This window comes from Lithobates pipiens, unplaced genomic scaffold, assembly GCF_037356315.1.
Source record: "Lithobates pipiens isolate NorthernLeopardFrog02 unplaced genomic scaffold, aLitPip1_a1.2 Scaffold_18, whole genome shotgun sequence".
NCBI classification, from domain to species: Eukaryota; Metazoa; Chordata; class Amphibia; order Anura; family Ranidae; genus Lithobates; species Lithobates pipiens.
This window is the reverse complement of record NW_027507758.1, coordinates 432,459,555-432,486,832: the sequence shown is the minus strand read 5'-3', so window position 1 is coordinate 432,486,832 and position 27,278 is coordinate 432,459,555. Positions and strand designations below refer to the sequence as shown.

The following is a 27,278-nucleotide window of genomic DNA, read 5'->3' as shown; positions in this document are numbered from 1 at the left end:
GAGCAGCCAATTGTCACATTACTTTTGGTCCCTTAAAAAGTGAGAGAAAACATATCCAAACTGTTGTAATTCCTACACCGTTCACCTGATTTGGATGTAAATACGCTCAAATTAAAACTGAAAGTCTGCAGTTAAAGCACACTGTGTTTGTTTCATTTCAAATCCATTGTGGTGGTGTATAGAGTCAAAAAGATCATAATTGTGTAGATGTCTCAATATTTATGGATCTGACTGTACATCTTTTACTGTTACATCAAGATGCCAACGCATTAGAAGAATTTGAATGTTTCTGTTTTAATTCACGTGTTTCCTCATCTTGTTAGAATGAAAGTCAGCAGAAATTTTGGAATGTTTTTCAAAAAACTTGGAATCGTCATTTTCCATTTTCATCGGCATTAGAACTGGCTCCTTGCTCTAGAAAAGAAAACAAATGGCATGAAATATGAACCATAGAGGCTGCTGGGAGATGCTCAGGTGCAGTTCATGCAATATTAAACATCTTAAGTGCTACAACTTAACAGAGCAAACAAATAAGTTACTGAACATTCTCCCGCACAGCCGACACCTCTCTCAGTAAAGTTTTATGGAAGTCTTTCTAGTATCCTATGAAGTCATAATGTGTTTTAGTGGGGGATCAAGATTTCATTGCACTTACTGGTCATAATGCCAGGTAACAATCATAATAATTTATAAACAGCAAATTCACTGTAGCCTCTATTAAGTACACAACATAAACAATGGCTGTAGAGGATACAATAATCAGATTTTTTTATTATAAAATATAGAGGATAATATGCAGCAACTAGATATACACATTATGGTGTTAATATTTCATTCAGAATAGCATCTCAAAGTACAGAACTGGAATCCAAATATTTTTTTCTAAGAGTAGCATGTCCAGTAAATGGAGGTTAAAAATGAAAAAGCAATATGGTTTGCAATAAGTAAATCCGGGAACAAGTCACGAAGACAGCAAGAGCTCATCTTAACTCACAACTTTTAGATCACCATGATAATTGCAGCAATGACTTCATGTAATTGATTAATACATCAACTGACAATCGGGAATGCACTTTGGATAAGAGATACACCCTTCCCATTTGCATAGCACTAATGCATTCCGCTTAATGTTATTTTGTACCCTTATGTCCCTAGATATCTCCTATTTCTGCTTTCATTGCGATCATTTGTTTTCACCTTGATTGAGTTTCTAAATAGCAAGTATTATTAAATAGAAAACTCATTTCTGTAAATCAAATATTTATTTTTTTAATATTTATGTGTTTTTTTCCCACACATTTCTGGATAGATATATAAAGGTGCTCAGTCTAACATTAATAATCTCATCAATGCATGTTAATGTGTTACACATTTTAAAGGCCAATCTCCAGCAATATTAATTTAATCATGAAGACAAAACAGAAATTCATTTTGAAAAGCATATAACAAATAATTTTCAGATAAACATTAGAGTTATGATTTAGGAGTACATAGAGAAAGTGAAACTCTACCATGGTTCCCATTTGATAGCTTGGAGTAAATAGTAATTACACATACACTACTAAAGTACTGGGGCGCCTGCCTATACGCGCATATGAACTTTAGTGGCATCCCAGTCTTAGTCCGTAGGGTTCAATAATGAGTTGGCTCACCCTTTGCAGCTATAACAGCTTCAAATCTTCTGGGGATGTTGTACACAAGGTTTAGGAGTGTGTCAATGGGAATGTTTGACCATTCTTCCAGAAGCACATTTGTGAAGTCAGGCACTGATGTTGGACAAGAAGGCCTGGCTGGCAGTCTCCAATCTAATTCATCCCAAAGGTGTTCCATTGGGTTGATATCACGACTCTGTGCAGGCCAGTCAAGGTCCACCACCCCAAACTTGCTCATCCACACTATATTGCCAAAGTATTGGGCCACCCCTTCAAATCATTTGGTGGATGAGGGATTATGGTGTGGGGTTGCTTTTCAGGGGTTGCGCTTGGCCCCCTAGTTCCAGTGAAGGGAACTCTTAAGGCATCAGCATACCAAGGTATTATGGACAGTTTCATGCTCCCAACTTTGTGGGAACAATTTGGGAATGGCCCATTCCTGTTCCAACATGACTGCACACCAGTGCACAAAGCAAGGTTAATAAAGACCTGGATGAGCAAGTTTGGGGTGGAGGAACTTGATTGGCCTGCACAGAGTCCTGACTTTCGACCCGATAGAATGACTTTGGATGAATTAGGGCAGAGATTGTGAGCCAGACCTTCTCATCCAACATTAGTGTCCAACCTCACAAATGTGTTTCTGGAAGAATGGTCAAACATTCCCATAGACACTCCTGAACCTTGTGGACAGCCTTCCCAGAAGATTTGAAGATGTTATAGCTACAAAGGGTAGGCCAACTCAATATTGAACTCTACAGACTAAGACTGGGATGCCATTAAAGTGCATGTGTGTGTAAAGGCAGGTGTCCCATACTTTTGATAATAGAGTGTAGCTCTTATAGCAGACCAAAAATTTACTTTATTTTTAAGCTTGGCGAATTACCACTTGTACGCTCTGTGTTCTACAATTGGTGATTTACTAGCATAATTTGTACTATTATGTACTTGAAAGTCCTTCTCTTTTAATTGTAATTGTCATGGGCATTGCCTTATTTTGATCTGTCTTTGCCATGGTCCTACACATGTGGTCAGTTATAACCCCAGCCGTTTGATGGTTTGAAATTCCAGTTGAGAGCACAAGCAACAGTGACAGTTTTCATTCACGGCATGCCTTGAATGGAGCTGTTTTGAGAAACAGCTAAATCGATTAGTTGGCTTTAATACAATGGGGGTTATTTACGAAAAGCAAATCCACTATGCACTGCAAGTGCACTTGGAAGTGCAGTCACTGTAGATCGAGGAAGGATGCAAGGAAAATAAAAAAAACAGCACTTTAGCTTGCACATAATTGGATGATAAAATCAGCAGAGCTTCCCCTCATTTCAGAACTATCCCTTAGATTTAGAGCGACTGTACTTCCAAGCGCATTTTCAATGCACTTTCAAGTGCAGTGCAAAGTGGATTTGCCTTTCGTAAATAACCCCCAATGTCTCCTATCTGCTAAGCAGTAGCACCTGTCAGACATCAAGTGACCCCTGAGATTTCTGCTAGGTCCAGGTGCACTTTTCTTTGTGCTAGTTAAAAATTATTTTGGTGGCTGCAATTTTAACTTGCTGGATTTGTGACTGACACAATGGGGTTCTACAGCTGCTTTAAGTGAATTTGGGCTTCTGGGGTGTTACTGTACTTTTAAGGAAGGAGCTACCTCCAATGCATGTCTGCTGTTAGTATTTTTGTTGCTATATGACTTAGGTTGGGAGTTTTCTGCCCAGAGCCAGAGAAGGGAGAAAGAAGAAGAGGACCCCACATGACAAGTGAATGGCCAGGATACCCACGGAAAAAGGTTATGCAGAGTAGGCGCTAACGATGCGAGTTGGACTTTATAATGAACTATTAAGGTTAATGCATCAGCTCAGTTGTGGCTTGACCTATAAAGGAAGCCAGTCTAAAAAGAAATAAAATATCTGCTAAAAAACAAAATAAATATTGTGGGTCAGTGACTTGGAAAGTGTTGATGTCATAGGCAACTAGGTAAAATGCATTTTCAGAAGGAGTTCTGCAATGGCAGTCCCCATATTTCTCTCAAAACAAGTTTTCTTTAATTATTTAACTTGTTATCATTATAAGTGGGAATGACAATATGATTCAGGTCCAGTTGAGATGTAGAGAATTACTCTGAGACATTGCAGAAAATAATTAGATTTAACTGGAGTCAACACAAGGGTAATGCCCACGTGCAAAACCCAATACACTAAATGTATTTACATGGGGTATGAATTTGGTTACATTGACTTTATTGTACGAACTACAGGCAGAGAGTGGCTTGTAAATTAATGTTTCTCAAATACTTGCAGCTGATTTGGCAGGATTAAATAATTTCGTCCATGATCCATCTCTTTAGTGTCACATCAGATGACTGATGATTAATTGGAATCACCAGGTGGCTGCATATATTACAGATGCTTTTCAATTGACTGAGGTGACCCAATAGCAATAGGTTAACTCTCAGCTTTCCTATCCTATTTTCCATCTAATTTCAACATATGACTGTCATTTGTTTGTTTATTTCAAGAGGCAGTGAGGTTTCCTCCACAAAATGAGAGAAATACAATGGCAAGTAGATTAAATATAAAAGAGCCTCTAATATCATTTGCAAGCACACAGTTATAGACAAGTGTGTTCTGCTCGCCAAGATAAACAATGCTAATTGTAACATACTCTGCCAAAAGACTTTAAACCCTACAGAGAATTGCTGCTTACTCTTATTAAAATAGTCTGAATAAAAGCCACTTCTTTGCATGCTCATGTTTAATATAAATATATTTTTTTACCGAAATGCACACTTCCTGATCAGAAATATCAAGGTGTTTTCTCTCGGGTTAGCATATGTCACTGATCATGTTTTTATCATAAAATATATAAGCGTTTTTCAAGCTTAACATATCTCTAATCTTAAAAACATGATAATATGAAAGTTACAGCAACCCAGTTCTTGAGATAATTTAGATCAATTAAAGGCAAACTCTAATTGGCTGTAACAGGTTACGACACTTTGCTCATAACTGTTTTACAAGTGGTTGTAAACCTCAGGCATAAAATATGAACAAAGGATATCCCTCTATAGCAGGGATATGCAATTAGCGGACCTCCAGCTGTTGCAGAACTACAAGTCCTATGAAGCATAGCAAGACTCTGACAGCCACAAGCATGACACCCAGAGGCAGAAGCATGATGGGAGTTGTAGTTTTACAACAGCTGGAGGTCCGCTAATCGCATATCCCTGCTCTATAGTGTGTACTTGTCTCCATTAAAGTGGTTGTAACCTTAAATAAGTAATTCACTGCCAGCCCCTCTCTTGTATCCAGCTATACCACACTGTGTAAGTGTTTTTTAAAACAATGCCTCTAAATACCTTTTTTCAGATATCTTCAGGTCAGTCACCTGACTCCTGGATGTTCTCCTCCTCCGATCCAGGGCTACAGCAGGGGGGAGCCGAGATCTTCTGATGTCAGCCAGGAAGGTCATATGACCGCTGTGCTGGGTGTTCAGCCCCTCCTGCTGTATCCCTGGATCGGAGGAGGAGAGTGGCCAGTCACATGACTGGCCTGAAGATATGTAAAAAAAAAGGTGTTTAGAGGCATTGTTTTAAAAGAACACTTATTGCCTGTACACACGATCGGACTTTCCGATGGAAAATGTGCGATCGGATCTTGTCGGAAAATCCGATCATGTGTGGGCTCCATCAGGCTTTTTCCATCAGAATTTCCGACACACAAAGTTTGAGAGCAGGATCTAAAATTTTCCGACAACAAAATCCGATCGTGTGTAGACAATTCCGACAGACAAAGGGCCACGCATGCTCAGAATAAATTAGGAGACGAAAGCTATTGGCTATTTCCCTCTTTAAAGTCCCGACGTACGTGTTCTACTTCACCGCGTTCTGAACGATCAAATTCTCCGACAACTTTGTGCGACCGTGTGTATGCAAGACAAGTTTGGGCCAAAATCCGTCTTAAAAAATCTGACAGATTTTGTAGTCGGAATGTCCGACTGTGTGTACAGGGCATTACACTGTGTGGTATGGCTGCATACAAGAGAGGGGTTGGCAGTCACATTATTTAAACTTTTCTAGATATAGCGGCGGGGCGGGGGGGGGCAGATACAGGAGCTGACAGGGAGGGAGAGGGAGAGGGGGATAGAGCAGAGCAGCGGATGGCGGAGGCATGTAAACTGACCACAATAATCAGGGCTCAGTAGCCATGATTACCATGGTCAGTACACAGAGGGGGACATAGGAACTGGCAGGATCAACCAGTTTTTTTTTTTTACAGATTAGAGAGGGGCAGGTTAGACAGCACAAACACTGTGCTGTTTAACTTGCTATAAGGGAACAGGATCTCTCTCTTTTTTTTTTTTTAAGAGTTACAACCACTTTAAGAGCACTAAGTGTCATTTTTATCTGCTTCCATATAAACAAAAATAGAGCGACAATTTAAAAAAAAAAACGCATTATTTTTTACTTTTTGTTATAATAAATATCCCCCAAAAATATATAAAAAAACATTTTTTTCACTCAGTTTAGGCCGATACGTATTCTTCTACATATTTTTGGTAAAAAAATCGCAATAAGCGATTATTGATTGGTTTGCGCAAAAGTTATAGCGTTTACAAAATAGGGATAGTTTTATAGCATTTTTATTAATAATTTTTTATTATTTTTTTTTACTAGTAATGGCGGCGATCAGCGATTTTTACTGTGACTGCGACATTGTTGGGGACCCATCGGACATTTTTGACACATTTTTGGGACCATTGTCATTTATACAGTAATCACTGCTATATAAATGCAGTGATTCCTGTGTAAATGACACTGGCAGTGAAGGGGTTAACCAGTGGGTGGCAGTGTAGGGGTTAAGTGTTCCTAGGGGTGTGTTACTAACTGTGGGGGGGTTGAGCTTTCATTTAGTGAACACTGATCTCTGCTCCAATCACATGGAGCAGAGATCAGCGTCACTAGTTGCTAGGCAGAATGGAGAAATGTTGTTTACAACGGCACTTCTCCATTCGGCCGCTCCGTGAGACGATCGCGGGGATGCCCGCGGCGATCGAGTCCGCGGGTCCCGCTACCGGACTCACGGGGGTCCCGACCAGCGCGGGATCGCACCGGCGGCGCGCTCCCAATGGCAGGGCGTCAAATTTAAAGGGACGTACATGTACGCCCATTTGCCTGCCCATGCCATTCTGTCGACGTACATCGTCGTGCGCTGGTCGGCAAGTGGTTAATGCAGAGAATTCATTAAAGAGGGATTTCCCTGGAAAAAATAAATATTAAAAGCCAGCAGCTATAAATACTACAGTTGCTGACTTTTAATAAATGGACACTCGCCTGGTCCAGCGATGTCGGCAGCCGAGACCGATCGATCGCTCGGCTCTCGGCTGCTGCAGCCACCATTCTAGGTGTGGGAATCAGGAAGTGAAGCGCTGCGCCTTCACTTCCCGGTTTCCTACTGTGCATGCACGAGTCGCGCAGTGCAATAGGAATGGTCCATGCTGTCTCTGGGATCCGTGTGTGTCCCAGCAGACAGTGCGCTGGGACAAAAAGAGGCATAGACTCCCGTGGGAGTCTATGCCCAGAAGTGGGTGCAAATACCTGTCTTAGACAGGTATCTGCACCCCCCTCCCCCCTGAAAGGTGCCAACTGTGACACCGGAGGGGGGGAGGGTTTCCGATGAGCGGAAGTTCCACTTTAGGGTGTAACCCTGCTTTAAGGTAAAAAAAACTTCTGCCTTTACAACCACTTTAAAACCAACTCTGAGCTAGTGTACAGTGGGGGTTGTGCCTGTGCTGGGAAGCTGTCAAGTCTGTGGCAGAGTCCCACTCAGTTCTGTATCCTCTGCCGCATTTAGCTTTCGGCTGGGAGATTCCACGCCCGTAAGCTAAATCTAACCAGTACAGTGGGGATAAAGCTGATATCAATGCCCACATTTAGTAAATGAATTACCATTGGGTGGATAGGCCTGATTGAGTACTCAGAGACTAGTTCCCCATCAGGTTTGCTACACTTTTGAGTGACGGTGCACAGTAGTGGGTGGATTAGAAAGCCTCCATTGGTCCTAGTTGCAGCTATGGATCTGCTCACTGCTGTGTGCTGCCAATCAAAAGTAAAGTAGACCTGATGGAGAACTCGTTTCTCAGTTCCCCATTTGGCTCCGCCCACCCTTAGTTTAAAAATCCCTGGCCGTGTGCCGGTCAGTGTGGACATTCCTTTCCCAGTGCAGACATGGACACTTTAGGGAGTGCACCCCGACAGAGTTCTAAAGGGTGCCTAAAACACCTTTTTATGAATTTCCCCAATTGTATTCTGTTAATTGTATGTGCACAATCACAATCGCAGGACGTAACTGAAGAAATGTAAAAAAAAGTTTAAAATAAGTAAATATGATATACTTTCCTATTTATTTACTAGTGCTACCTGCATAAGGATTAAAAATAGTCCATTTTTAATTTTTCTTAATATGATTAAGATAGTGAAGTTCTGCTTTTAAAAATACATGTCCATATAGATCCTGACAGATTTCGATGGTGGGTGAACAAGGGACTACAGAGGAATACAACCCTCTTCACATTTTGTGGACAGCTTGGAGATGCCTCCCATGGAGAACTTCCACTTACAACTAATTTTGCACTTTCTTAATTCATTACAAAAAGGTGCCGCTGATCAGTACGCACCATGTTTGAAAACAGGTGTGTGTAGGATGCGGCTCTACGGGTTGTCTCAATGCTCTACAGATAGTTCACCAGGCCCCTGACTAAATTGTCTTACCAGGTGGCATGGGAGAGAGACCTGGACATAGCCCCTGAGGCAGAGGACTGGCGCAAATGGAGTTCAAGAATCCATAAGGGTATCCTCAATGTTGCCCTGATTGAGGTAGGATACAAAATACATGCTAGATGGTACCTAGTGCTGGAGTGTCTGTCTAAAATGTATCCTGGAGCTTCACCCTTCTGCTTCAGGGGTTGTGGCCAGACGGGCACAACACTACACTTATGATGAACATGCCCCAAGATTCACCGCTTTTGGATGAGGGTTCATTCTTTATATTTTTGGTCACAATGGTTAATATCATTAAAGATACTAGGGTTGCTTTATTGAATAAACCAGTGGAAAATGTACCCTGACATACCCAGACACTGATTCGTTTTATGTTCCTTGCGGAAAAAATTGTCATTGCCACAGTATGGAAAAGTCTTGGTATAGATATGGCATTAATGAAACGCAAGCTTAAGTGGATCATGCTGAATGAAAAAATGTTCTATGCGACAATCAATCCTGATACAATAAAACAAGGTCCCCTTGGCTAACCTACTTGCAGGTCCTTAATGCATAGAGATATTTCTTAAGTCGACTGGCAGGAGGCTCCCGGAGGGATTTACCCCTTTTCCTCTTTCCTTCTTCCTATCCCGTTTCCTTCTTTTGTTTACCCTTCGCTGTTCTTAGCCAACTTTGGCATTACGTGTATGTAGCCCCTTTTTTTTGTAACCCAGTCTATTCTGGGCATATTTTGGAGAATTTGATCCCTCATATGGGATAGTTACAATGGTGATAGTTGCAAGTGCCTTAATTATCGCACACTTTGAGTAAAGGACATTATTGGCACTAATACTATTTCATCAGGATTAAGTTATAGCAATACTGGGCTTCCAAGTCCATGATCTTTCATATGTAGATCTGCTTCATCGAGGGGTTAACCGGATGGTGTACCTCCTGCGTTTATATTACTAGAACAAATTAGTAGTATTATATAAAAAGTTGATGTCTTCTTTAGAGGTTCCCGCACCAGTTCTTATCAAGGTTCTGTGGTCCTCATCAGTTTCTACCTAGCCTTGTATTTGTATGTTTCCCTGTTTACATTCTTGGAGCAAACAAGGATTGTTCGCTGCTCCATTATCTGATCTCTTTGTTCTTTTATCTTACTCTTTTCCAAAAAAAAAACAATAAAAACTATTGAAACAGAAAAATACATGTCCATCAAAGATTACCCTGCCCACAAGGTGGCAATGCTTTTTGAGTGATTTCACCTCAGAGAAAACAGTGTTGTCACCCAGATAAAAACAATAGGAGCATAACAGATATACTGGTAGAATCAACAGGTAATTGAACTATATTACTGGTGGACTCAGAAAAAAACAAAAATCGTGTTAATCTTAGGGACAGGTGGAATTTTATGTAATTTGTTATGTTACATATAGTCCCACATACAAAAATAAGCTGTTGAATTTTTGTTTGCCTGCCTCAAATGGATCCTAACAATATGTATCAATGGTAGTGCTAAAAGGCATTTCATGATTGAATAGCACATATTTCCAGCATAGATCAAATTGTTAGTGTGGCATGCAGTAGGACGTGACTCCTAGCAGCATAGATACTGAGAATCCTTCTGGTTGCACCAGCATCCTCTCTTGTTTCTGCTCCAGGGACACCTATCCTCCTGCCACCACATCTCAGATTCCTCTGGCTGGTGCCATTTTGTTGCCGAAATGTCCAGAAGAGGACAAAGCAGATGCATAGCTCTGTATCCCCTTGGCCAAGATAGCAGCTCCACTCCTCTTTGCTAAAACCCAAGCTAAGGACCCTTCGCTGCTCTTTCAGGCAGAATAGATCAAATTGTTACAGCACTATTCTTTATATCTAAAGGTTCAATATCACTTTGTATCGTAAGTTTTGTCATAACAGTGACAGTAAAGTTGGTCAAAATCGAATTATTTTGTGGTTTGGTAATAAACTCCAACTGGTTTATTTCTTTTCCACCCATACAGGCTGTTCATACCTGTTCCTGCTTCCTTTGGTGATCCACTCCACACTGTGCAAGGAATGACACACCTGGCTGACTTTTAGAAATGAATAGCCCATATTTCTGAAAGGCTTGAGAATCAAGGCAGCTCCTAGAAACACATAAAAACACAGAAATATTGTATAACTGGGAATTGTATATCTTCAGCACAGATATGTTCATAGTCTATTACCATCTGCTGTGTAAATAGCCCAGTGGTGTAAGCTTAATAATGAATTGCTAGGGTATGAATGTAATTATGCATGGTGGTATCTTGGTTATCCACTGAAGCAACTACAGTTATCTGAATTGTAAAATTCTCTCCTGGGATGTATGCTGTATGTGAAGACACTGGAAGCGTTCAACTTGAAGGTGCTAATAAAGAAAAAAAAGCCTAAAACGAATGCAGCCACCACATCCAAGAACTGGTAAGCTACAATATATTCATTTTGTCTGTTTGGACTGGATACATTTTATTATATGGACATTTTTCTTATGATAATATAAATTGTATTTTTGCTATTGAGGTTTTCTATAGTTGGCTACTGTAATATAAGTTTGTTGCTCATTTATAATATTTACATGTTACTGTTCAATTTCTTCTTATTTAACTAGTCAAATAATATAATAGATTTTGTTAAGAGCTCTCTTTAGGAGAATCATCTTTTTTCAGTAAATAGATTCCTATATAAAATAAGAAATATTTTCATCACTAATGTTATATATTATGCACTTCGTTTGCATTCTCCATGTTTATGAAGTTCAATTAAAGATGAAAGTTGCCAAGATCAATGTGTATAAATTTACTTACACTATTTTGAAAGTGGCCAATTATTCTTTTAAGTTGAAACAATAATATGCAAAAATGGCCAGTCAATGTGAATCTTACAAAGGTGATATCTGTTCAATAAAGTTCTGGCCTAAGGTTTGCAAAAATTACCATAATATATAAATAAGTTCTACAGAGACTAAATTGTAACACTTCAATGCATACTCTTCAGGCAATAAGTTCTTTATTGCATTTTAAGGTAAAAGAAATGTTAATTGTTCACCCTTTTTGTTAACGGTAAATACCAATAAAATCTGAACTCTTTTTTATAAAAAAAAAAAAAAAAAGGCTCAGGAGGCATGGCCTACCTGATGGATGTCTCTGATTTCCATCAGCCTTCCTTGCTACCTAAATCACTATAGTTATTGATATCCTTATTTTCTGAACATGACTTTGAGCCTGAAAAAAGGTCAAGACTTCACTGGTTGAAGTCTTACCGTCTGGCTAACCCATTATGGCCTGTCGCACACAGGATTGACCTTTAAAAGTTGCACATCACTGAATCATCCAGGTGGAGGTTGCATTTCTACCCAAAAGCCATTTGAAACTGGAAATTATAAAATTGGGTTCAATTGTCATAATACTCATCATCAGGGAAAAATCACTCTTAAAATTCCACTTCCCAGTCTGCTTATACTTAACTTTGCCATGCTCTCCTGTGTCTTTCCAGTAGGCAAAGTGACACTCTTCAAAGTGATATTTAAGGTTCACATTTATTCATACTTAAATAACAAACATGTTACTCTTACCTGCTCTGAGTAATGGTTTTGCACAGATCAGCCCCATTCCTCCTCTTCTCCCGTTCCTCCCCCCACCAGTGGTTTTGGTTATTTCCCTCTCTGAGTGCCCCCAGAAAGCTGAGGGCTTGATCCTGAGCCACAATGTGTGTGTCCATTAACACAAATTGTGTGGCTCAGCCCCGCCCACACTCCTTCGTCACTGGATTTGATTGCCAGCACTGTGAGCCAATGGCTTTTGCGGCTTTCACACAGCCCAGTGAGGAGGGAAAGAGGGAGCACAGCGCTGGACTGAGATTGGGCTCAGATAAGAATTTGGGGGGGGGGGCAGCTGCAGGTAAAATACTTTTACCCTTTAGAACCACTTTAAGATAAAGTGAATGGCTAATGTTAACACCATGACATATCTCTGGCTGGGATGTTCTTAAATACAATATAGGGAAAATAATCACTGGTAGATGTATTCTTCCATTGCTGTTTTTAGATATTGACATATACTGTAAATAGTTTTCTATAAAAAGGGGAAAAAACATGTGGGGTAACAGTTGGGCTTTGTGTGTTGGATACTTTGGAGTTCTGTGGCTCCTCCTCAGAAGCAAGCATGTACATGCTATTATGAAGTGCTGGAATGCATATGCAATCTAATGCCAGCTTTAGAATATACTATGGAAAGAGAGCAAGAAAGAGTAAGGTGGCAAGCAACAGATAGCCGGAAAAGAGTGAAAGAGGAAAACAGAGGGCCAACAGACCAAAATGTAGGACAGAAAGATGGATTGAGTGAAAATGTTGCTTTGACATGTGAACTATAACCCCTCAATGTAGAACTTTACAAATTGACTTCCCTCATTATAGTCTTCCAATTGGCACAGGGCTGGCACTAAAACTAAAACAAGGTTGAGAAATAAATATTCAAATTTACTGTTCAGTTACAGATTTGGACATGCAGCTATAGCTAGTCATCAAAAAAGGAAACAAAAAGTAAAATACTTCTCTGGAATTAAAGTCCCATTCAGAGGTTGAATTTTTCTGTTTTAGTGATTTGGATTTTTTTTTCTATGCTTCATTAGTAGATGAGAGAGGCAATACTGTTCTTTATTGGCCAAAAAGTTGATTGACTAATTGGAAACAAAACAGGATCTAACTGACTCTACAATACTCAGTCAAAGAATCTAAGCTACTGAGCAATAGCTTCCTAAATGTGGGATGTTTGTTTGAAAGGCTGGATTATTAAAGGAGCACAAGTGCATATTGCGTGTTTACTGTATGATATAAACAACTTGCCGCGCTATCTGTAATAATGTGAAAACAAAATATTCAACAAAAAAATAGTGAAGTCCAAATTAAAAAATTGTATTGTCCAATATGTATAAAAATAAATATGAAAATATTGTGACAGTACCATAATATGCCGAATTACTGCTGTGCTATTAAACATATTGCGTTGAATAAATAAATTTGGAACACCATGCGGACCAGCACCACCATTAGAAATGGACTCTTACCGGAACAGATAGAACCTATTATAGAGGCAAATCAGCCTGTAAATGACAATCCCATCATAGAGGGGTTTAACACACACCACTTAGCTGGAATCCTGTAGTATCTCCCAGTCGCCAGTAAACAGGCATACCCCACTTTTAAGTACACAATAGGGTTTATTTACTAAAGCTGGAAAGTGCAAAATCAGGCTCACTTCTGCATAGAAACCAATGAGCTTCTAACCCCAGCTTGTTCAATTACCTTTGGTAATAAAACTTGGAAGCTCATTGGTTTCTATGCAGAAGTGAGCCTGATTTTGCACTTTCTAGCTTTAGTAAGTAAACCCCATTGTGTACTTAAAAGTGGGGTATGCCTGTATGCTGTATTAGGTCAGTGTCATTCATATATTTCACAAAATCTGCTCAGGTTAGAAATCACTTCCCAGCTGGTGAATTCAAGTTCAGTCAAGGCACTTTGTTGATGGTGAGAGGTTTCATCATCAGATGGCACTGCATTGTATTTGATAAATCTGTATCCCAGAAGACTGCAATCAATTATGAAGTGCTGGATCCCCTACACAGGCTGCAGGCTCCCCATTCTTACAACATAAACAGGTGTTTACTGGATGAACCCCTAGCTGTGGTCCAGAAATGCACTTGGGAAAGTATAAAGGGCTAAACAATGTGGAGCTAAGTTTAGGACATATGCATGTGATATACTGCATGAAGATATACTGGTGAATTCATAAAGAAAATTCCCTTGTTACTCCATATGACAAATGTTTGTGCAGGCAACAGATCAATGTATCAGTTGTAATCAGGTACACAAATTTGTTGTGTGGAGGGGGTCATACTGAGGATGAAATGTCCATACTGCCTACACTTCTAGGTCACTGCTCGCTCTGCAGTTGATAGTGTCATAGCAATGGAAGACTCCCCAGACTCATTAAATGTCGGCTGATAGATTCCCTAGCCAACCGCTGAAAGTAAATAAAGGGATAGGGATGTCGGCTGATGAGCTATCAGTTGCAATGATGACAGTGGCAGACAGCTTTATGCCAACCAGGGAGCCCTGTGCAGGAAGCTGTTATGTTCATGACAGCAAAAATTCCATGCACTGGTGGCACTCTGCATGCAACATCAGAACAGAACTGGTTTTAGTTAGACTAGCTATGTTGTGTTGGATTGTTGACATTTGTGAGACAGTTGTAAGGACCTACATCATAGAGGCTGCATTTTTGTAAGCAGTGAGTAAGAGACAGTTGACATCTAATCCAGCAGGACAGACCTTAAGCCATTAAAAATACAGAAGGTGAAGAAATTATCTGCTGTTCTGTTATATATTTGGAAAATTATTGTTGGTGTGAAGAACTACTTGTTGAGGTACTGACAAGTACTGATATTACTTGCTAATAAAATACAGAGGAGAGCACCATAAAAGGACTTTGGCAGTATGCCGCTAAATTTACCCTGAGCCAGGAAAAGTCAATTAAAAGCTCACAATTGTTCAGTCTTGACCCTGTTCGGGGACATGATGCATTAATTAGCTGGATGAGCTGGGAGCATGAGGGTCTGGCTATGCTGGAGAAGTGGTCCACGGAAAAGTGTGCAAAAGATCTGGTCCTAAACAGCATGAGTGGATCTAAGAACACCATAACGTGCTGTATCTTGAAGCCAAATAATAAAAAAAACAATTGAAATACATACAATATATGCCAACACTGCATTATAAATTTATACATGCTAGCCACACTGCATAGTCAAAACAGTTAAACTCATATTTGCTATTAAAGCTTTGCAGTTTTCTTTGCCAGCCAGTGGGATATTAAGGAACATTATCAAATTGCTGAGGACCTCCCTTCTTCGAACAGCTTTTTTTGTAAACTGCCTAAAGACCTCCCTGTCCAAACTTGGATACCTAAATACAGTATCTGTTATTAACCACTTCAGCCCTGAAAGATTTGGCTGCTCAATGACCATGCCATTTTTTGCGATACGCCACTGCGTCGCTTTAACTGACAATTGCAAAGTCCTGCAACACTGTACCCAAACAAAAGGTATGTCCATTTTTTGCCACAAATAGAGCTTTCTTTTGGTGGTATTTGATCACCTCTGTGGTTTTTGTTGTTTGCGCATATAAACAACGATTTTGAAAAAAGCACAATATTTTGTACTTTTTGCTAAAATAAATATCCCCAATTAAAAAAGTAAATTTTTTTCTCAATTTAAGCCGATATGTATTCTTCTACATATTTTTTTTAATAAAAATCGCAATTATGGTGGACACATCAGACACTTTTGACACATTTTTGGGTCGATTGACAATTATACAGCGACCAGTGCTATAAAAATGCACTGATTACTGTATAAATGTCACTGACAGGGAAGGGATTAACACTAGGGGGCGATAAAGGGGTTAACTGTGTTGCCTAGTGTGTGTTCTTACTGTAGGGGGAGGGGACTAACTATAGGAGATCACAGATTGTGGTTCATACTTATTAGGAACTCACAATCTGCATCTCCTCTCCTCACAGAACAGGGATTTGTCTGTTTACACATAAACGTCCCTGTTCTGCCTTTCGTGCCCGCAATTGCGCGTGGCTGGTGGTCATCACGCTTGCTATCCCCTTTCTCATCTGCTCCACCACTGTAACCCCCTGCACATCTGCCCCACAACTGTAACCCCCCTGCGCATCTGCCCCACCACTGTACCACCCTGCTCTTCTGTCTCACCACTGTACCACCCTGCTGTCTCTTCTGTCTCACTGCTGAACTATCTTCTCATCTGGCCTAACACTGAACTTAACTGCCTATCTGCCCTACCATTGTAACCCCCTTTTTCATCTGTCCCAACACTGTACCCCCTGCTCTTCTGCCCCACCACTGTAACCCCTTGCTCCTGTGTTCCACCGATATACCTCCGTTCTCCTCTGCACATCTTCCCCACCTCTGTAAGCCCCTGCTCATCTGTCCCACCATGTACCTCCTTTCTCCTCTGCTCCAATACTGAACCCCTCTGCTCATCTTTCCCACTGCTGTAACCCCCTTCTCATCTGGCCCAGCACTGAACCCCCCGCTCATCTGTCCCACCACTGTAACCCCCTGCTCATCTGCCCCATCACTTTACCCCACTGCTTTTCTGTCCCACTGCTGAACCCCCTTCTCATCCTTCCAACCACTTTACCTCCTGCACATCTGCCCCACCATTGTACCCCATTGCTCTTCTGTCCCACCACTGCAGCCCGCTACTCATCTGCTCCATCAATGTGCCCCCCTTTCTCATCTGCCCCAACATTGTACCTCCCAGCAGATCTGCTCCACCGCCGTCTCTCCATGCTCTTCTGTCTCACTACTGAATCACCTTCTCATCTGTCCTAACACTGAACCAATCTGATCATGTGCCCCACCACTGTAACCCGCTTTCTCATCTGCCCCACCAATGTACCTCCTACACCTCTGTCTCACCTATATACCCCCTGCTCTTCTACCCCACCTCTGTTCCGCCTGCTCTCCTGCCCCACCACTGTAACCCCCTGCTCATCTGTCCCACCAAAACACCTCCTTTCACATCTTCTCCACTGCTCTACCCCCTTGCTTTTCTGTTCCACCACTGAACCCCCCTGCTCACCTTGCCCAACAATGAACCCCCCTGCTCATCTGGTCCAACACTGAACCCCTTTGCTCATCTGCTCCAATACCGTACCCCCTGTTCTTCTATCCCACTGCTGAATCCCCTTCTCATCTCTTCCACCCCTGTACCTCCCTGCACATCTGCCCCACCACTGTACCCTCCTACTCATCTGTCCCACCTTTGAACCCCTCCTGCTAATTTTCCCCACCACTGTACCCTCATGCTCATCTGCTCCACCGATGTACCCTCATCTCATCTATGATATGCGTGATATGCAGAGTGGTGAAAGGAAGCAGAGATGAGACACATCTACCTGTCCTGGCACACTCATCTTGCTGATCCACCTCCCGCATCCAGCCCACGTGTTTGTATGTGATGTATGATATGTCACATACAAGCATCTGGAATGGATGTGCAATTATGATCTCAGATCAGGGGCATTTTCTGAAAGCAGTGGGCCTGTGTGCAGGATCATGCGCCACAGCAAAAATACTGGCTGCAGCTTAAAGGGACAAAGAGTGCAGAGGTTCAGTAGTAAGTGATGCAAAGGCTCAGGAATAATTTCAATAAAGTTCCCAAAAGCTCAACACAAATTCCACAAACTGTCACCTGATTGTGGTTTTCTCAATCACAGTGAAATCTCTTCTTTCTGAGATTGGTAGTGGCAACCATAACACCCGAAGTATTAAATTTAACTATGAAGCCAGCCAGGAAGGGGTGAATTCCCTGGATCTAAACATCAGAGTGGACAAAGATAATTTTATCACTTCCACCTACTTCAAGCTCACAGATAGGAACTCTTATATACCTTTGGGCAGCTGCCATCTGGACTCCTGGTTGAAATCGGTCCCTTTGGGGCAATACCTACGCCTTAGGAGGAATTGTACGGATATCTCTATGTTTGATGAACAAGCTAGGATCTTGTCTCAACGGTTTCGTGATAAGGGCTATGCAGCGGACCTATTATCTGAGGCATACCTCAAAGCAAGAAATAGAGAGAGATCGAGCTTGTTAACAGAGGGGGGGGGAAATAGGGATAAGCATCAGGTGTCCCTTCCTCTTGTCACTACTTTCTCGATGCAACATCGGAAGGTCAAACAATTGATCCGTAGACATTGGCATATCTTGACAGGGGATCAAATTCTTGGGACTGTTCTACCCGAAGTCCCTAGGGTCATTTTCAAAGGGGCCTCCACATTGGGAAATAGGATTGCCCCCAGTGTACAGAATCCCCCGGTTGAGAATAGATGTTTCTTCCAGAACCTTAAAGGGTTTTACAGGTGCAAGAACTGCCAAGTCTGCTCCTACAACGTTAATAAAAACTCCAAGATTCCTGATTTTGTCTCCACCAATACCCAGAGGAGATATACAGTTGAGCCGTTCATCACCTGCTCCTCTCAAGCGGTTGTATATCTCATTCAATGTCCCTGTGGACTTCAGTACATAGGGAGAACTAAGAGAGCTCTGAAAGTTAGACTGAATGAGCATATTGCCAACATCAAACGTGGCTTTGATAAGCACCCCTTATCAAGGCACTATGATGAAAAACACTGTAGAGATCCATCCAATACACTGTATATGGGGATCGATAAGTATAAACCGCACTGGAGGGGCGGAGCTTTGGTGAGGGAGATCTCACGGTTAGAAATGTTTTGGATATATAAGTTGAAAACTTACGCACCCTTTGGTATGAATATCGACACTGACGTGAATGCGTTTATAAATAACGCATAATGTGCATCACAACCAAGCATTTTTTCCTACATAGTGTTTTATATTTTTTATTTATTTTATCTTTGGCTTCATGCCATTTTTATTCACTTTTATTTCAATTTTTGATATATGCATCTCTATATATTTTTTATGTGACCAAAAAACTTGTGTATAAGTTACCCAGTGTGGGGTGTACGATTGTTCCCCTATTTTGTTCATTATTTAGACTATAATTAGCATATTTTGGGGAACGTGTATATGGATTTGAGATCACCATATTCATGTCCTATATGTTTTTTTGGAGATGACATTTGATTTGTTGTTACTGTTATCGATATTGGAACAAGTCCCCTCCTCCCCCTTGTTTCTGTCCTTCGCTATGGGGGCTCGAATTTATGGACATTGGAGGTCCTGTCCGTTTAAGGGCTGGGATGGGTTCGTACTGATCAGAGGGTCGGCAGCTCCCCTTTCCCTTCACTCCCCTTTGCCGCTTGTCGGTGGGGGGAGGAGTTTTGTATGCCCATCTCTGCTGTGTGCACCCAGTGGAGTATGGGGCTTAGTTTTGGCCGGACAAGTTTGTATGCGGTTGTCTCGCTGCCACTCTGTCCAATTAGCGAGACGAGGCTCTATCAAGGCATTGCGCATGCGTGCGCAGTTGCCTTATCTGTTCAATGAGAACGAGACCGGGCTGTGTTGAAGCGCTCACATGTCCGCGGTGGGCGGGGATGTGGTGCTTCTATCCAATCACGCCATGGGAAGGGCGGTACTAGGCTGTTGGCTGAGTATAGAGATATGGGCGATGACGCTGTTGCGCGTCACTTCCGCCGCTCCGACCCCTCACCTCGTATCCCATTGGTGGTGATATGGAGGCTTGGTTGGATCTCGGTAACAACGAGGCTCGTCCGGACTGCTCCACAGCATATTTACAGTTAGGATATCGGCCCCACGAGGAGGACGTATGTCGTTCTCCGTTATTATTTTTATTGTTAACTTTTGATTTATTTAGGTCCCCTTTTTTTAATGTTTAAAAATTGACCCGCACACGTCACTTCCGGTCTATACCCGGAAGTGCGGTTGAGTGGTCCTACGGAGGAGGTGATTTGGGCCAATATGTATGTATATATATTTGGGGCATCTTGGCGTGTCACCCATACCCCAGGACGACGTGATCTTTTCACGAAACGCGTTGGGTGGCGTGACACGCTTTCTGCCTCATTAGAAGTTGCAACTGAATGAGGATACCGTTTGGAGTTTGCGATCGGCCGACGCTTTTCCATTGACGATATGCTCTGTGTCCATTTACTTCTGTAAGTGCACTCCTTTTTATGTTCTTTTTTAATAAACGGTGTTACACTATTTTGGATTGTTTGTTTCCTCCTTATGGTGAACATCTGCTTCTTGGTTGAAATTCGTTTGAGTCTGGCACCAGTGGTCTCTTATCCTTCGAAGATCTGAGTCTGATGCATACCTTGTCTTGACCTTAAGATACGCACTCCTTACTGGGGCATCTGGTAAGGAGCCATTTGTTATCTACACGGTGGTGGTGCACTTTAAATTTTGCTTCACGACTACACCTGTTTTGGAATTTTGGACAAGTCACTGTGGACATTTGTTTGTTTTGAACTCACTCACCTGGACTTTTCAACAAGTTTTTTATTTTTATTTTTATTTTTTATTTTTTATTTTATTTTATTTATTTTTGATTTTCATTTAGCAATTTCTGCACATATTCCTTCGAAGCACTAGTACCATTGAGATTTCTGTATCGAGTTACTAGTGCTTATTTATAACAATTGGTGGTATTTTATATGTGGTCTTACCTGTACTGCATGGGTATATGTCGCTAATGCATTTTCTATGTTGGGGTTTATGTTATACTCTGCACATTATTGAGCACACATGCACTTCATTGTTTATTCACACCTTAATTTAAATATTAAGGATTGCGCAGTTCTATTTCTTTTTTTCAACCAAGAGAGTCATCTTCCTCCAGATAGTGGGCGGGGCTAGCAGGACTGTGATTGGCTTTAGCAATGGTCAATGACAGTCATCCTCCTCCTTCTGGAAACAGGGACGCCCCCCCCCCCCCCAGCAGAACTGCACCCAATCTCTTCCCTATTACAAAATCTGGCGATCACAGTTACAGTTATGCCGCGTGCACACAATCAGACTGTCCGGCAGACTTGGTCCGACGGATCAGACTCCGCCGGAAAATCCGCCCGCGTGTGGGCTCCGGCGGGCTTTTTTTTCCCAAAAGTCCGGCAGAAAATGTCCGCTGGACTCGGCAGTCCAGCAGACAATCCGTCCGTCTGTGTGCTAGTCCGCTGGCCTTTTGAAATGAACGGACTTGCCCACACACGGAGAAAAGTCAGTTCATTTTGAATGCAGCTCCAGGTAGACAGGACTAGCGCAGGAAGTCAATGTCGCTGCCTCCATTGGCGAGATTGACACCTCGTGGCCCCGTCACCTGGTATGGACTTAAAGGGGAATCCCTACGCTGAAAAAACTGCGTGGGGGTCCCCCCAAGTCCATATCAGACCCTTATCGGAGCACGCAGCCCGGCCAGTCAGGAAAGGGGGTGGGGACGAGCGAGCGCCCCCCTCCTCTGGAGTCGTACCAGGCCACGTGCCCTCAATATGGGGGGTTGCTTTGGGGAAGGGGGGCCCTGCGGCCCCCCACCCCAAAGCACCTTGTCCCCATGTTGATGAGGACAAGGGCCTCTTCCCGACAACCCTGGCCGTTGGTTGTCAGGGTCTGCAGGCGGGGGGCTTATCGGAATCCGGGAGTCCCCTTAATAATGGTCCGCCAGATACCGGACCCCCACCCTATGTGAATGGGTATTGGGGTACCATGTACCCCTACCCATTCATCTGGTGAAAAAAGTGTAAAGAAAAAACACAACACATTTTTAAAATAATTTATTGCACAGTTCCGATGGTCTTCTGTCTTGGGGGTCTTCTCGCCAGACTCTTATCTTCTGCTCTTTTGCTAGCTCTTTTACTAGTGGAGGAGACCAGCTTTCTTCTTCATCACCGCTGCCATGCGGGGGTCTTCTCCCGACTTCGGGGGTCTTGTCCCCCTCTTCGGTTCTTCTTGCCGGGCCTCCGCTATCTTCTTATAGCTCTTTTACTAGCGGTGGCCCGGTCTTCTGTCGCCGCCTTCTCTTCTTCTGACTTCAGGGGTCTTGTCCCCCTCTTCGGTTCTTCTTGCCGGGCTTCAGCTTTCTTCTTCCAGCTCTTTTACTAGCAGTGGCCCAGTCTATTGTCGCTGCCGCCGCCGCCTTCTCTTCTTCTCTTCTTTTCTTCTTCTTTGAGATGTTGACTTGATGCTCTTTCTAGCCGCAATGACAGGGACGCGTTGTGCGGCGACTTATATAGGGACAAGGGGCGGGGTCACTGGGTGTTGTCACATGGTGACCCCGCCCCCTTATGATGTCACAGTCTCGGAGGATGCTGGGGCTGTGACATCATAAGGGGGCTGTGTCACCATGTGACATCACCCGGTGACCCTGCCTCTTTTCCCTATATAAGTCACCGCACAACGTGTCCCTGTCACTGCGGCTAGAGAGAGCGTTGAGTCAACATCTCAAGGAAGAAGAAGAGAAGGCGGCGACGTCAGAAAACTGGGCCACCACTAGTAAAAGAGCTGGAAGAAAAAAGCGGAGGCCCAGCAAGAAGAACCGAAGACAGGGACAAGACCCCCGAAGTCGGAAGAAGACCCCCGGATGGTGGAGGCGACGAAGAAGAAAGCCGGGCTCCTCCACTAGTAAAAGAGCTAGCAAAAGAGCAGAAGATAGCGGATGAGTCCGGTGAGAAGTCTCCCCAAGATGGAAGACCACCGGAGCTGTGCAATAAATTATTTTAAAAGCATGTATTGTGTTTTTTTCTTTACACTTTTTTTCACCAGGTGAATGGGTAGGGGTAAAAAATACTGATTCACATAGGGTGGGGGGCCGGTATCTGGGGCCCCCTTATTAAAGGGGGCTCCCGGATTCGGATAAGCCCCCAGCCTGCAGGCCCTGACAACCAATGGCCAGGGTTGTTGGGAAGAGGCCCTTGTCCTCATCAACATGGGGACAAGGTGCTTTGGGGTGGGGGGCTCACTCATCCCCACCCCCTTTCCTGACCGGCTGGGCTGCGTGCTCGGATAAGGGTCTGATATGGACTTTGGGGGACCCCCGCGCTGTTTTTTCGGTGTAGGGCTTCCCCTTTAAGTCCATACCAGGTGACGGGGCCAGCGAGGTGTCAATCTCGCCGATGGAGGTGGCGACATTGACTTCCTGCGCTAGTCCCGTCTACCTGGAGCCGCTTTCAAAATGAATGGACTTTTCTCCATATGTGGGCAAGTCCGTTCATTTCAAAAGTCCGGCGGACTCCCGCCATAGTGGGCAGGTCCACTCATTCGGAAAGTCCGGCGGATCTCCGCTACAAAGACCGGTGGTTTGTCCGCCAGACTAAGTCCGCCGGATAGTCCGATCATGTGTACGCGGCATGAGAGAACCAAACAATGTTTCCCATCTTTTATAATGTGTGGGGGCCACAGTGCTTCCCCCTCAGTGCAGGTGTGGCATGGGGAATGCTGAAATTGGAATGCATTAGTGTCTCACTGACACTTCCTTGTGCTGCTCTTCTGATGGGGAGGGAGTCGAGTATCGTCAAAAGAGGCTTTGTGTGCCAACCCCTGCACCAAAGCCAGGGGTTGCCTACCCCTGGGCTAAAGCATTATTTAATAAATAATGAAACCAGAGAAGGCCTTTAAGTTGATATTAAAGTAATTGAGATAAAAAAATGGCATAGAAGCATGTTTGACTTTCATCCTTCAAACACTTGACTATTTGGCTGGAACTAACAGTGATGGACATGTTTTCAGAAAAAACAATATAACAAGAAAAATGTGTGCCTTACTATTTGTTGTTAAGAAACCTCTGGTAGGAACGCACAGGGTCAGTGCCAACAACCAGGAAGCTGGTATTTGCACTAAATAGCACCCAAGATTTGTTGCAGTCCCACAGTACTATGCTCTATGGCTCCTGCCTAGCAGTGCCACTGCTTCTTTTTCTAGGTTCCTTTTAAAGGAAAGATTCTTAAGAAGATGTCATTTGATTTTGAATGATTTTATGTAGAGGTATTTATAGATATTTTTATTAAACCAACAATTCCATGCAATAGACAAGTAGTAGATGGGACCACTCAAAGCCTGTATGAACATTTCTCTCCTCTGGAACCCAGTGTGACGATCAAAGGGGGCCCAACCACACTCTATGAAATCAATAGCAAAGTAGAAAATCACATAATGATGACATCAGACTAACATTATTAGAACCAGACATAGCACACTGCAGCCCTGCCTCCTCTAACATTTCACCCAATAGTCTTGATCGCAGAGATAGTGGGAGCAGGGAGGAAAAGCTATTTCATACAGGCAATACAACTTAAGTCTTATGGGGATATATACTATAAGACATTTTAGTTAGTCATTAGTGGGTGTAAAGCCTGGAATTTTTTTCCTAAAAATAAATAAATACATTTTCTACTGCTAATGGTATTGCACAGAGCGGCCACAAACCTCCACTTCTTGGGTCCCCTGCCAGCACTCCCAACTTCTCCTCTTCTGTACCTACCGCTATAGCAAAGCAATTACTATGGGGCAGATGTGTGGGCTAGGTCCTGAGCCAGAATGTGTGCATCCATAGAGACACACAGCACTGCTTGATCCTACCCCCACTCCCTCCTGACAGGAATTGACTGACAAATGGCTCTTGATGCTGTCTCTGTGCTTGTGAGGAAAGGAAGATAGGAGAGGATTTCTGCAGACAGGCACAGCACTGGATAAGACTCAGGCATGGTGGGGGGGGGGGGGGATACTACTACTGGGACATTTTTTTACCTTAATGCAGGAAAAAAATGTCTAGCCTTTAGAACCACTATTAATCCTATAAGTCCTATGCAAACCTCAGCAGAAAGTTCAGACAGTTCAGATAGTTCTTCATATGTGAGATGGATGGGTCAGCTTATGTTGTGTAACTTTCTGACATATCTCTAAAATCAAACTTTCAAGGCAGGCTTTAAGGAGTTCTCAAACCTCAGCCCTTCTGTACATGAGAAAAAAGCAAGAACCATATAGTGGATTTTCTTACCTCTCCTGCATTGCACACAAGCAATCAGAAGGAGTTCTCAGAAGACCAGACTTTAGCAATAAAGTAGTAGGGTGGCCTGGTGAGCCACAGCAATGCCACAAAGAAAAACTAAAGCCCTGAGCAGGAAGTTTTATGCTCTCTTTTGTATTTCAAGTCCACTTTTTAGTTCTTACTGGAGTTATTAAAACATTTTTTCCCTAGATGTATGAACTGCTTTATTTTGCTATCCACTAGGTCAAAACAATGTCATACATCACAGGAGTCTTCCTGGGCATTTTTTCTTTCATCTGGATGAGGGGAGGATGGGCTTTCTCAGCTAAGCACACCCTTCTGCCTGATCTAAAGGCAGGAGGATGCCAAGAAGTAAATGCTACATGAATCATCTGCCCTTACTCAAGGTGGCAGCAGCAAGCAATGCCAGGCAAAGTGATTTCTCAACAAAATAAAGCACAAAGACATGGATGCATGGGTGAGTTTGCTTTGAATATTAAAAATTAGGGCTGTTACTGATTAAAATTGTTGTGTTCGATTAATCAATTTTTTTTTAATTGACTAATTTCGATTAATTATAACACACCTACAGATCCAACTACTTCTAGCTGATCTCCTTGCATTGCAACTCTGCATTAGTCGGTGGTAAATGTGGTCTATACTATATACAATCACCAGACTAGTTAGTTTCCATAATCCATGACTTAACTTCACAGTTCACACAAATACGTTTTAAATTCAAACAGTAACATTGACTTAAATCATTTTTTTTCCACAGAAGCGTGACAATCCCTCCACTTCTGGTCTAACTAATCACTCTCACCTTATGGCATGGACCCCTGTGCAAGCAGGTGGTCATGCAAGCGGGTATCAAAAGGGTTAACAGGGACCATAAGCTTCTCTCACGTCTCCTTAGATCTCAGCAAGGACACCACGTCATGGGTAGAAAGAAAAGATTTAAGTGCTCACCGCTTAAGTATAAGATTACATTTTTGTGTTCAAACACAAACTACTTACATAAAGATGATAAAAACACAGCATGTAAAGCCGACAATCGTGTTAGTTAGCAGACGGAGGCACTTGGGGAAGGGGGGAGGAGTCCAGTGATGTCGATGTCCGTGACGTCACCGGATCTCCGACGGGACTCCTTGTAGACCCAGAAGCCGGCGGATAGGTGAGTGAGTACCGATCAAAAGAATTGTGATCGATCAAAAAAATGAATTGATTAATCGAGGAATTAATCTTTAATTTCCACAGCCCTATTAAAAATGAATTAAATAATATTTTGGTTTGTGGTGTTCTGATACAATTAAATTCCATTTAAGGTTGAGCAAACTAAAGCCGCGTACACACGGGCGGACTGTATGGCCAACTTAGTCCGTCAGACAATCCGACGGACAGTCCGTCCTACTTTCGAATGAACGGACTTGACCACACACAATGAACAAACAGTCCGTCGAAAGCTTGCGCGATGACGTGTACAGCACGTATGACGGGACTAGAAATAGGACGTCCAATACACAGCAATGCAACCTTTCGCCGTGTAAATCCTTTCTGAGCATGCGCCATACTTAGTCCGTCGAACTAGCCTACTCACGAGCGGACTGTCCGCTGAAACCAAAGTTGGACGGACAATATTACGGAAATTCCGAAATACTTAGTCCGCCAGACTGCACGCTGAAAAAGTCCGCTGAAGCCCACACACGAGCGGACTGTCCGCTGAAATGTGTTTCGACGGACTAAGTTGGCCAGACAGTCCGCCTGTGTGTACACGGCTTAATAGGATTGATTGCCTTGGCCCAAACATGTTCACTGTTCAAAATAACATTTGTTTTGAAGGTCCTAATACTATATAGTCAGCTTTGAGAATTATACCCCCTACTTGTACAATTGAACCAGGAAGAAATATTAATAATCTCTTAATACTAGTAAAAAAATAATAATAACCTAGACTGACCAAAACTGATTTAATACAAAAATCATCTGAGCATTGTGAATTATGTAATGTTTTCTTTTTTTTATTTAAATTACTTTTTTTAGAATAAATGTGTAATTTCTATATTTATCCTCCCTTTCCTTAAAGGTTTTGAAATGTCACTCCAAAAGTTTTTTTTCTAGTTCACTGTACTCCACAGAGACCTGTCAAGAATTATGGGGAAATCATATATTGTACTGAAGCTGTGATGGAAAATTGTGTGATTTGGGTTGTTCATGACCTGGTAGGTTACAGCTATTGTTATGATCTTCACATTCTCATGCATATACAAAAGCCAAGCTTATATGATTGTCCACTATTTTATCATTTTTTACTGGCAATGTGTGATGAAAATATATAGTGTA

General features: G+C 42.5%; 1 protein-coding gene across 2 annotated transcripts in view; it reads right to left on the bottom strand.

Annotated features, from left to right (window-relative positions):
* Positions 1 to 275: 275 nt before the first annotated feature.
* Positions 276 to 27,278, bottom strand: part of LOC143988477 (uncharacterized) — a 328,901-nt gene continuing 301,898 nt past the window's right edge. For both annotated transcript variants that reach the window (XM_077488089.1, XM_077488090.1), the window contains 2 exons: positions 10,421 to 10,535; positions 276 to 414 (listed from right to left, as the gene is read on the bottom strand). In XM_077488089.1, the coding sequence (XP_077344215.1) occupies positions 295 to 414; positions 10,421 to 10,535 (235 nt within the window). In that variant the 3' untranslated portion in view covers positions 276 to 294. The remainder of the gene's footprint in view (positions 415 to 10,420; positions 10,536 to 27,278) is intronic.